This window comes from Myotis yumanensis, unplaced genomic scaffold (assembly GCF_028538775.1).
Source record: "Myotis yumanensis isolate MYYU_CA2020_CCGP unplaced genomic scaffold, mMyoYum1.0.hap1 SCAF_10, whole genome shotgun sequence".
Lineage (NCBI taxonomy): Eukaryota > Metazoa > Chordata > Mammalia > Chiroptera > Vespertilionidae > Myotis > Myotis yumanensis.
This window is the reverse complement of record NW_027223761.1, coordinates 8,452,863-8,464,807: the sequence shown is the minus strand read 5'-3', so window position 1 is coordinate 8,464,807 and position 11,945 is coordinate 8,452,863. Positions and strand designations below refer to the sequence as shown.

Sequence of the window (11,945 nt, the reverse complement as noted above, 5' to 3'; positions counted from 1 at the left end):
AGTGAAACTTTGCATGTGAATATGACTCTCAGAGAATAGTGTCCTTATATTAGTTCATCATAGACAAACTCAGAAAACAGATGAAAAGAGAAAAACTGACACAACCTAGGTACTGTATATAATATATACATATATACTGTACATCCTATTTAATGCACGCTATTTCTGAATTCTGCTTTTTCACCTAACCATACCATGGATACCTTTCTATCTTTACTGGCTGCATGGCATTCCATTGTGGAGATGCCTGGTGATTATATTTAACTGGCACTGTTGTTGGGGGTGCAATAAACATCTGTTAACATAAATCTTTTGCTCATGTGTCTCATTACTTGAAGGGGCAAGAATTTCAGGCTGTGCAAAGGGCAGAGGTGGAAATTCGGGCAGAGGCGGGGGACTGAAAAGAATAGGCGTGTATGGATGGAAAAAGTTGAATCGTTTACTTTATCTGGGGCGTGGACCACGTAGGTAAGGAGACTGTAAGGAGCCATCTGAGGAGGATCCTTGGACTGGAGAGTTGGAGAAGACTTGTTCTCACTGAATCGTGGGCCATGCCAGGTACTCTTCTGAGCACCTTTTCATGTATAACTGACTAAAATGGCAGGTACTATTGTTATTCCTGTCTGTAGGCAAGGAAACGGGGCACAGAAAACTTAGATCGCTCAAGGCTACCCATCTAGTGAGAGATGCAGCCGGGATTCGAGAGAATGCGGTCTGGCCAGGGCCTGAGCGCTATTCCGCCCATTTTCCGCCCATTTTGCAAGCCGAGGAGTCATGGTGAAATGCTGGGCTTAACACCGGGCCTCACTGACTTCAGAGTCTTAGACACAATGGTAGGTGGTAACAGCATACATTAAATATGGCCTTGACCTGTCCCTCTCGTCCCCTAGGAGAGTAAAAATCATTAGCTGAGGCTTTGGAAAACCTCGATAGATTGCTTATCTCCAAAATATAGAAGGCAATGAACATTCAGTATTGCTCCTTAAGATGGCGAGGGCCTGAACTTAACTGATTGGCAGTCAGGATTCGACAGTGACGAACCGGGACCCACAGCTTGATAATTAGATTCCAAAAGCCGCGCGAGCCTTCCAGCAAGTTTCCCGCCTCCTAGCCGGTAGCAGCCAGTTCCGCAACAGTCGCCGCAGCCCAGCGCCGTGACGTCATCCCAGGGCCGGAACCCGCCCCCGGGATCTCTGCTTCTGCGCGGCCGAGTAACCGGCGAGTTGCGCTCTTAGCCCCGCCCACTGCCCCGGAAGTTAACACCGAAGCCACGCCTCCCCTCGACCGGCTGGGGCGCAGCCATTTTAATTCATAGCTGAGTGGGCGGTGGCGTTTCGTGTTGGCCGTCTGGCCCTGCTGGGCAGGGGGTGACTTTATTGGTTTGGGGGTGGTTTTTAGTTTAATTTTTCTTCCCTAGCTTCACATCGCGGGCCAACTTGCGCGTTCTAATTATCTGAGATCATGTCAGGAGACGCCGCCGCGGAGCAGGTGAGGAAGGAGAGCGGTGGGGCCTCGTGGCGACCTCTTCTTTCCATGTCTCTCTGTTCGCCCTGATTCTCCAGCCATGTTCGCTTGAGGAAGGGGATCCGGGGGCACGGAGTACAGAGAAATGGTGGGAATGGGGCGCAAGAGCTGACTGAGATTTACAGTTACCTTTCGGCTTTTCTGTTTTAGGCGTTAGTATGAATACATTCGGTTTAGACAGTAACGGGGAAGCTTCTTCGACCAGTTTAGGTTCGTGGGATAACCTCGGTTGGATGCCTTCCTTTCATACCATTTCGATAGGAATTGATTGTTTAAACATGTACTCGCTGATTTCGAAAAACTTGGCAGTCTTCCCCCGCCCCTTCTCCGGTATATACTGTACCCAGAAATAGGTTAGTAGCCTGAGAAATAATGTGAGGTTAAACTAAGCTGGGAAAATAGACGCTTGCTAGAGCGAATGAGGGAAACACCCTGGGGGTAGAGCAGAGTTTTGCTGGGTAAGAGTTAGGGATTTTGTGGCTTTCTCCCACTTCCTTTATCGCTCCTGTATACATTTCATTTTCGTTCGCACGAGACAGATACTGCAGAATTTGATAAATCGAAACTGAGAAGTCTGTTTCGGCCCCTCTAAATAAAACCATCGGTGTTAACACTGGATATAAGTGATGTTTAAATATTTCAAAATGAACAATTTTAGATAATTGGTTTCTTTTGCTCTTTATTCAGAATTTTGTGGGATAGTGTTTACCTTTTAGTTTGAGAGATGAAAACTAATATTTTATGATAGATGTTACTCAGTTTTTCAATTTAAGTTTTGGTATATGTTTACGTAAGTAGTTTTGAAATGGGTGCTAGCTGGCCTGAAGTCTCAATTTTCTGAAATTTCCCATTGCCATAGCAACGAAATACACTTAGGTTTTCATTTTCAAGTCCCCAGCTTATAACCTGGAGGTAGTCTATGTGACTAAATTTTGGGAAAGTCTGGCTAACTGAATTTTGTGTTTGCTCATCGACTGATTTCAGTCCTAAACTCTTGGCAGTGTTTACATTTTACATGATGCCCAAGAATGCAGGGTCTTATAATTAGTGTATCAGATCTGTTTATGCATACTTACCCTTTTTCTGGACTCATTTTTTTGTTATCTGAGATTCAAGGGAGGAGTAATATACAGAAGTTTCATTGAAAGTTTTCAGAATTCATTGTTATTTCTTACATTTTTCTAAAATTGTAAGGACATTGAAATGTTGCTGTGACCTCAGATTTTTCAGAACTGTGGTGTTTTAAATGGGAGAGATGTTGGTGAAAATTTACAGGGGGAAAAAATCTCATCCAAAAGTTTTATTGTTGCCGAAACCGGTTTGGCTCAGTGGATAGAGCGTCGGCTTGGGGACTGAAGGGTCCCAGGTTCGATTCCGGTCAAGGGCATGTACCTGGGTTGCTGGCACATCCCCAGTAGGAGATGTGCAGGAGGCAGCTGATCGATGTTTCTCTCTCATCAATGTTTCTAACTCTCTGTCTCTCTCCCTTCCTCTCTGTAGAAAATCAATAAAATATATTTTTAAAAAAAGTTTTATTGTTCAGAACAGAAAAAAGTTAAAAGTGCAATGAACACCTACAGTACAATTATTCACTTAAAAATCAAGTTGTTAAACATTTTGCTGTATTTATCTCCCATACAAATTTGTCAACACATATTTCAGCATTCCCATTATTCAGCATCAGCCCCACATAATTCAGCATTAATGCTTTTACATAACCATCATGTCATTTTCCCACCTAAGGAAATTGATATATGATTTATAAAACCCAGTCCACATTCAGATTTCCCCAGTTGTCCCAAAATGTGATTCATAGGGTTTGTTTTTTGTTGTGTTTTTTCAGAATCTAATCTAGGTTCACATTGTATAATTTGCTTGTCTCTTGAATAGTCCCCCAATTTTTACCCCCTAGGACAGGGGTGGGAATCGTTTAGCCTGCGGGCTGTTTAATGCCTGCAAAATAATTTGGTCTCTACTTTTAACAACAACAACAACAACAAAATTGGTCTGGCCATGCCAAGGCACTAGGGGTGAGTTTATTAAATGTCTGACTAAATGTAGCAGGCTAATTTTTAAGTTGATAATTTCGTATGGTCCTTGAATGATGTTGTAAATGTCCAAATGGTCCTTGGCAGAAAAAAGGTTCCCCACCCCTGCCCTAGTATGCCTATTTGAAGAGTCCAGGACATTTTTCTTTAGAATTCTCATATTCTGGATTTCTTTTATTTTTGTGTATGCGGTGTCATTTAACTTGTCTTTTCATCTTTTGTATTTCCTGAAACCTCAACTCAGCTTTGACAGTATTTTTGGATGGAAAACTTTATAGCATTACATAAAAAGGCACTTATTTCATGCTAGGTTGTTCCACTGTTAGTGATGTTTAAGTTTGATCACTTGGTTAGGGTGATACTGCTGTAACTTTTACAATGAGTAAAAGATTATTTTCCCCTTTACAGTTAATCTGTGGGTTGATATTGTGTTCCTCAGTAATCTACCTAGTTATTTATCAATTGGTAATCGTTGAGTAAAGCAGTTATTACATTGGAGATAATCATTGAATAAAGCAGTTATTACATTGGAGGTGGCAAGTGGGGGGATTTTTAATTTTAATTTAAATTTTTTTTTTTCTGGAAAAACAAGCAAGAATTTGACTGTAACAAAAACACTTAGGACAGTGAAACAAGGAAGGGCTCAGAAGAAGCAACAGGAGAGCCTGGGCTGGACTGCTTTGACTCACTGGAAAGTCAGAGAAAAGGGGGCCTTGGAGATAGGTTTGGGGGATTAGCCTGGGAGGAGCTACCAGTGCCCATTGCTCCCCTGGTTACAAATCTCCTGGGGTCCCTTGGAGATTAGGAGGTAGGGGCTGTGGGAGAAGGAGAGGGGGGAGGGAACGGCACAAACATGCTCTCTGGAGGGACAGTGGGCTGGGACCTTCTTTTTCAGGGGTTTCAAAGGTTAGGCCTTTAGGGGAGGGTCAATAGAATAGTAAGAAGCGTTATGCTGGTGAACCAAAATGAGATTTATTCTCTTTGTCCTTGGGTATGGTTGACAAATGTCACTGATTGGATTTTTGTTATCTGTCCCGGAGTAGGGTGATTTAAGCTATTTACCCTCTGGTTGGGGAGAAGTGCAAATCATTTACTCCCCTGAGTGTCCTTGGTTTAGGGAAGATAGGATTTACTAGGTGGCTGCAAACTGCTGTTTAGCTATCTTAGTTTTCCTATCCCGTTTGTCCTGGAATTTTCGTAGCTTCTTACTATACTGTAACATTCTTCCCTCAGAGATTTTCACCCCTAAAATCTTTTAGGATTGAGAGGGAGGATGATCTGTCTTCAGTAGTTGTTTCCTGCTGAAAATGTTTTTTTTAAAATTCTAATATTCTGTCTCTACTTACTGGCTCATATTTTTCTGTAAAGAAGTTTCCTCTTTTTTTCCCTTTCTCCTTTTCTTTTTTTTTTTTTTAAATATATATTTTATTGATTTTTTTACAGAGAGGAAGGGAGAGGGATAGAGAGTTAGAAACATCAATGAGAGAGATCAATCAGCTGCCTCCTGCACACCCCCTACTGGGGATGTGCCCGCAACCAAGGTACATGCCCTTGACTGGAATCGAACCTGGGACCCTTTAGTCTGCAGGCTGACGCTCTATCCACTGAGCCAAACCGGTCAGGGCCCTTTCTCCTTTTCAAAGATTATTGAGTATCACTGTGAATTTATAGGTTTCTCTTTATTTCATGTTTTCAAATCAGTTTATAACCATTTTCTTTTGGATGTTCACCTTGTCCCAACTTTAATGGTAGCTCCTATATCTTTTTCCTATCAATCTAAAAAACATTTTTTGACATCTGATTACCAACAGTCATCTTCATATAATACTTTCTTCAGTTTTTTAATGATATCTTTCAAACATTCAAAAAAGGAAAGAATTGTATAATGTTCCTATCATAGAGCTTCGACTCATGGCAAATCTTGTTTTTCTCCACACTTTCACTTGTTCTTCCTACCTCCATTATTTTAAAGCAAATTCTATATACTGTATTATTCAACTTTAGCTGAAATGATGAGTAAAAGATACCTTAAAGAGTGAGATGATTAATTATGGATTAACTAGCTTAACTAGCTTGCTTTATTAAGTGTAAGACAGCAGTCAGTGAAAATTCAGAGGAAAAGAGGAGTGCCTGAAATGATGGACAAGAAAAAAGAGACTAAGTGTGGAGAATAATAAGAAAAAATCAAAACACTCTGAAACATGGATTTGCTTTGGAAAGGTGTCAAGGGATGGAATAGACAAAGAATCCTGCAAGATAACGAAGTGTAAGTTTCTTTTAGCCTTTTAGCATTGAAGCTTAAAAATGTTTGTTGAATAAACCCAATATTTTTAATTTGTTACTCAAAATATGGATGATCATTTCATTTCTTTCTTGGTACTGAATCTCTGGATTTGTGCCCTTTGAAAGTGGGAAATGATTGTAATCAAAATCACTGCTAAGGTTTATTGTAAATTTTTTTACTCTTGTAAGGAAGTTAGTTTGCATTTCTAGAGGTATTTAAATGATCTTCCAGTGTTTGTGGGTATTCTGGAGTTCATGTGTACTGTCTTTGCCAGTTTAATGGTGACAGGACTGTGTGTACTAGTATTTAGGTTCCCCCCTACTCCCAACAAAAATACATCTTCGTCCTTTGTGGAATTATGGCTATAGCCTTATTTTGTAGATACTTTTTTTAACTGCTCAATTCAACTTTTGATCTCATTCTTTCTTAGCTCTGTTTTACCTTGTGTACTGCTCCCTACAGCATTTAGTAGACTGTTGTTTAGAAGTCCTCTACTGAGTTTGAGCTTGGGTTGAAGGTGCTGCCTTACTTATTGTTGCATCTGACAAACCTAGGAAATACATACGGGTGTTAAGTGAATGAATGGATTAATTTGGACCAAAGCTATGTGTTATACGTTACAAAGTCTCAAATAATTTAATCTCTTGAGAAAACAAGTACATAAATAATTAATACAAACTAAAATATTTGGAGTGTAAATGGATGGTTTATAAAGTTTTATTGATAAGGGGGGGAGAAATGGGTTAGGCCAGGTCAATCGATATGAACCTTTAAGTCCCTAAAATGTTTCTACATTCTTACCTTTTGGAAATAAGACTTCACTTTTTAAACAAACTATAGCCTATTCTAAAATTAGGGGAAGGCTCAAATATAAACAAAATGATCCTCATTTTGGAAAAATGCCCCTTATTTTGGAAAAATGTTATGACTTGAAGAAGCTCAAAGGAATTGCCACTTCAGGGCCGTAAGTCAATATTTTGCTTTTGGGGAAAAATAAGTTTGTGGAGAGATAGAAAATATGAAAAATGTGTGTTCTATTATATACTTATCAATGAGGAAAGGAAGATGAAACACCCACAATGTTGAAACCTGAAGCCTGGTTTATTTTGTTGGGTAATTACTAGTACTTATTAGCAGTTAAGAGATAACAGAAGTGCCAACTAATTTTATTTTATTTTTTAAATATATTTATTGACTTCAGAGAGGAAGGAAGAGGGAGGGAGAGATAGAAACATCAACGATGAGAGAGAATCATGGATCGGCTGCCTCCTGCAAGCCCCCCACTGGGGACCGAGCCCGCAAGCCAGGCATGTGCCCTTGGCCGGAATCCACCCAGGGACCCTTCAGTCCGTAGGCCGACGCTCTATCCAGTGAGCCAAACTGGCTAGTTAATTTTAAAGCTAAAGTGAATGTGTGTGGGGTGGGGGGTAGGAAGAGGGAGGGAAAGGGCCAAGAATGTATGTTAGATTATATTTTCTTTGGACCCAATTATTTTTATGTTTTTTAACAACAAAATCTTTCTGTAATAGCATTTTCTACTTTTCCCCCTTCTTTTTTTTTTTTTTTTTTTTTTTGTTAATTCTTACCTGAGGATAATTTCCTATTGATTTTTAGTGAGAGTGGAAGAAAGGGAGGAGAGCCACAAAGAGAGAAAAACATTGATGTGAGAGAGACACATCTATTGGTTGCCTCCTGCACGTGCCCAACCTGGCCAGGGATTGAGCCTGCAACCAAGGTACTTGCTGTTGAATAGAATCTAATCTGGGACCCTTCCGGTCTGCGGGCTGACACTCTATCCACTGAACCAAATTGGTTAGGGCCCCCTCCTATTTTTAAGTGATATTTATTTAGTATAGCAGTTTGGGCAGGCAAATATGATTTGGTCTTTATTGTTAATGTTCATTAACATATGAACTATCCTACGTAATAAAGAGGTAATATGCAAATTGTTCTTACAACGTGATATGTAATGATCCATCAGCAGGAGGGCGGGGAGCGAGCTACCTGGGGTGGGAGAGCTATGAGCGATGGTGGGTGGGGCGGCCAGCTGAGGCAAGTTGCAGTGAGCTACTTGGGCACGGATTCGTGCTCAGGGCCACTTGTACGGAATTTTTGGCAATGATTGTTTCTAAGAGATTGACCTGTGTTTACAGAACTATTGGTTTTTCTTAGAGGTACAGCAGAAAGGTACTCTTAAGAGAGATTGCTTTCTCTCAGTGTTAGGATTACAGAAGTTTCTGGGAATACCAGAGTTGACATACTGGATAGACCAGTGATGGCAAACCTATGACACATGTCAGGTGACACGCGAACTCATTTTTTTGGTTGATTTTTCTTTTTTAAATGGCATTTAAATATATAATATAAATATCAAAAATATAAGTCTTTGTTTTACTATGGTTGTAAATATCAAAAAATTTCTATATGTGACACGGCACCAGAGTTAAGTTAGGATTTTTCAAAATGCTGACACGCTGAGCTCAAAAGGTTCGCCGTCACTGGGATAGACCTTCTGGGACAACATCTGTATTCAGATGTTTGTGCCTATTAAGTGGACAATTGCCAAAAACAGTTCATAAATTTAAGGTCTTCTGTCATTGTCCCTGATTCTCTTTAAACAAGACCTACCTGTGAATTTGAGTCGTTTTGTTTTGCAGGACAGTTGGTAATGATGTGAGAATTGATCTAAAAAGGAATTTGAGTTGGGCCAATGTTTAAACTATTTTTAGATTAGTAGATATTTTATAATAAGCAGTAAATACTGAATAAAGCCAGAAGGCAGAACTATGTTCTAATTGGTATTTTTCTGTTCCACTTAGTTTATCTAATGAATTAATATCTTGGCTACTCTTGGTTTAAAGAAGCTACATTTTTCAAGTTCTAAAAGATAAGGATTTTTATTTGTAGTTTGTAGCTATTTGTTTCCTAGGAGATAAATAAGCAAATATGATAAGTATAATTATTTGGATCAGTAACCTTTAGCCTATTTTTTTTCTTAAGTTTTTGGATTGTTTGCATGTTTAGTAGATTTTTAGTTTTTGAAAGGGTTGAAGGGATTATATGCAGGATACATACTCAGATTCATAACAAAGTCATCTAGTAGAGCAGAGCTCTGTTGCACTGGTAAAGGAACACAGGACTAAGCAGGCATCCAGTCCTAATGTTAGCTGTCACATAAAGTGCTATATTCTCTAGGCATATAATTTGGCTTAGTTAGGCCTGTACTTGCACATGCTTTTTATTAACTTTTAGAGAGAGGAGAAAGAGAGAGAGAAACAAACATCAGTGAGAGAGAAAGATTATTGATTGGCTGCCCCCTGCACATCCCCTACTGGGGATCTAACCCGCAACTGAGGCATGAGCCCTGAGTGGGAATCGAACCGGTGATCTCTTGGTTTCTGGGTCGATGCTGAGCCACACTGGCCAGGCTACCTTAGTCTACTTTTTAATTTTTATAGTTTACCCATTAAGAGACTTCAAATGTATAGTATAGTATGTGCAGTTTTCTTAATGCTTTAGCCAAGAAAAAAAATTAGAATAACTTAGGTCTGACCACTTTGTTTTTAATGAAACAGCATTTGGAAAAGATTTATTTACAGAATAGATAAATCAGGTAGTGCTTCTCAGAATGGAGTCCTTGATTCATTGCATCATAATCATTTAGGTGCTTTTTAGATGTATAAGTGCTGTATCCCAACTTCAGACATACTATAACTCATTCTGTAAGTGAGGTTCATAATACTCTAGATGAGTACCACAGGTGATTTTTGTGTAAATGAAAGTGTGCAAACCACTTAATAGGGGTTGAAGATACCTGGACTTCAGAAGTTGTTTTTGAGTAAATTCCTTTTTGTTGTTGTTTTACATCTTTTTTTTAAAAAAAACTTATTTATTTTTCTTCTTCTTGAATACATTTCTTGATAAAATTAAGTGGGGAGAAAAATTGCAATTTTTTTGAGAATGGTTAGTTAGGCTTTTAATAGAGTGTTTTACTGATTTTCCTCCCTCTACTATAGTTAGTCATTACCCTTAACAGTGGAAAATTCCGAAAAAACCAGGTTTGAGACACATCCTCTGCTTGTTCTATTGGTCATGGTCAAGCGCTTATATGGGTTTAAATCCTTTACCACCACCACCCCATACTTTTGACACTTACACTTGGGTTAAACTTTCATTGACCTGTATTTTAACATAATTGTGGTGTGACCTCTAGAATAACACCTTCTTTATTTACCACAAAGATAGAGAGCTCTTTAGAAAAAGAAGACTGTCTTTTTTTTCTGTCGTTTTACTTCCCTAGTGCCATGGTCGGCAAACCGTGGCTCGCAAGCCACATGTGGCTCTTTGGCTCCTTGAGTGTGGCTCTTCCACAAAAATACCACGTGCAGGTGCATACTTACAATGCGATTGAAACTTCGTGGCCCAGCAACACTCAAGGGGCCAAAGAGCTGCATGTGGCTCGCGAGCCGCAGTTTGTTGACCACGACCTAGTGGGATCAGGAAGAAGAAATTAGATTATTCTTTCAATCACAAATATAATAGTTTGCCACTTCCCTCTCCCCAAATTAACAACTTCCCAATATAAGTTAAGCTGTCCTATAGAGAGCGGTTTATAGTTTTAATAAAGCTTGACACAACGTTTTCCCAGGGCTATATGACATCCACAATTGCTTTTCCGTTTTCCAACTACATAACTGGTTTTGTAGTTATAATCTTCCAAAACAATCTATATGTATAAAAGGCTAATATGCAAAGTGTCCCCTCAGGAGTTTGACTGGGAGACTGGAATTTGATAACTCACTATGACATGTGCTGACCACCAGGGAGCGACACAGAACATGGTGGGCGACCGGTGGTGTGGTGGCGGGGTGCTGAGGGAGTGAGGGAAAGAGGAGGCAGGGAGGCAGGGAATCTGACCATCCCTGATTGCTGGCCAGCCCTAAGGACCCTACCTGTGCATGAATTTCATGCACTGGGCCTCTAGTATAATACATTGAAAGCAGGAGCAGATAATGTCTTTGATTCAGCTAGACAAGTGGTCGGCAAACTCATTAGTCAACGGAGCCAAATATCAACAGTACAACAATTGAAATTTCTTTTGAGAGCCAAATTTTTAAAACTTAAACTATATAGGTAGGTACATTGTTATTAACTTAATTAGGGTACTCCTAAGGCTTAGGAAGAGCCACACTCAAGGGGCCAAAGAGCCGCATGTGGCTCGTGAGCCGCAGTTTGCCAACCACGGAGCTAGACAGTAGAGAATCACACAAAAAAGTAAGTCAGTGCTGTTGTTTTCATTATTTTCTTTTTGCTTTGGAAACATTTTTAAAATGAATTTATTTTAAAATGAATTAAATTAATTTTTAAATTTTATTTTTAATATAATAATTTTGATAGAAATAACACTCATTTTAAAATAATTCTTTGTCTCCTTAGTATTGAAGAGTGAAAAGTCATTCTTTACTAAGTTTTGAGAATTGTTGCATGGTGCCTGTGAGGCCAGTATCTTAAGTTCAGTTTCTTTGAGTTAGCTTCACATAACAAAAGGTTAAGCATGGAAAGTGAAAAGACAACTCACTGAATAGCATAAGATTTTTATAAAATATATATCTGAAAAAGGACTTGTATCTATAACATAGAAAGGACTATTGCAATTCAGTAATAAAGGTAACCTAAGTAAAAATGGATAAGAATCTGAATAGATATTTCTCCAAAGATATACAGTGGCCAATAAGGAAATGCTGAACTTTATTAGCAATCAGGAAAATGCAGATCAAAACCACAAGGAGATACTTTTCACATACTCTAGGATGGTTATATTCATCAAAAAGTAAATAACAAGTGTTGGTGAGGAGATAGAGAAATTGGAACCCTCATAACACTGCTGATGAGAATGTAAAATGGTTCAGTAGTTTTGAAAAACAGTCTGACAGCTCCGCTGGTGTGCTTCAATGTTTGAGCATCTACCTATGAACCAGGAGATCATGGTTTGATTCTCCATCAGGGCACATACCTGGGTTGTGAGCTCAATCCCCAGTGTGGGGCCTGCAGGAGACAGCCGATTAGTGGTTTTCTCTCATCATTGATGT

General features: G+C 39.3%; 1 protein-coding gene across 1 annotated transcript in view; it reads left to right on the top strand.

Moving 5' to 3' along the window:
- The first annotated feature begins 1,313 nt into the window (after positions 1–1,313).
- CSTF3 (cleavage stimulation factor subunit 3) overlaps positions 1,314–11,945 on the top strand; it is a 72,308-nt gene continuing 61,676 nt past the window's right edge. Inside the window, exon 1 of the mRNA XM_070427745.1 lies at positions 1,314–1,488. Within this exon, the coding sequence (XP_070283846.1) occupies positions 1,462–1,488 (27 nt within the window). The 5' untranslated portion in view covers positions 1,314–1,461. The remainder of the gene's footprint in view (positions 1,489–11,945) is intronic.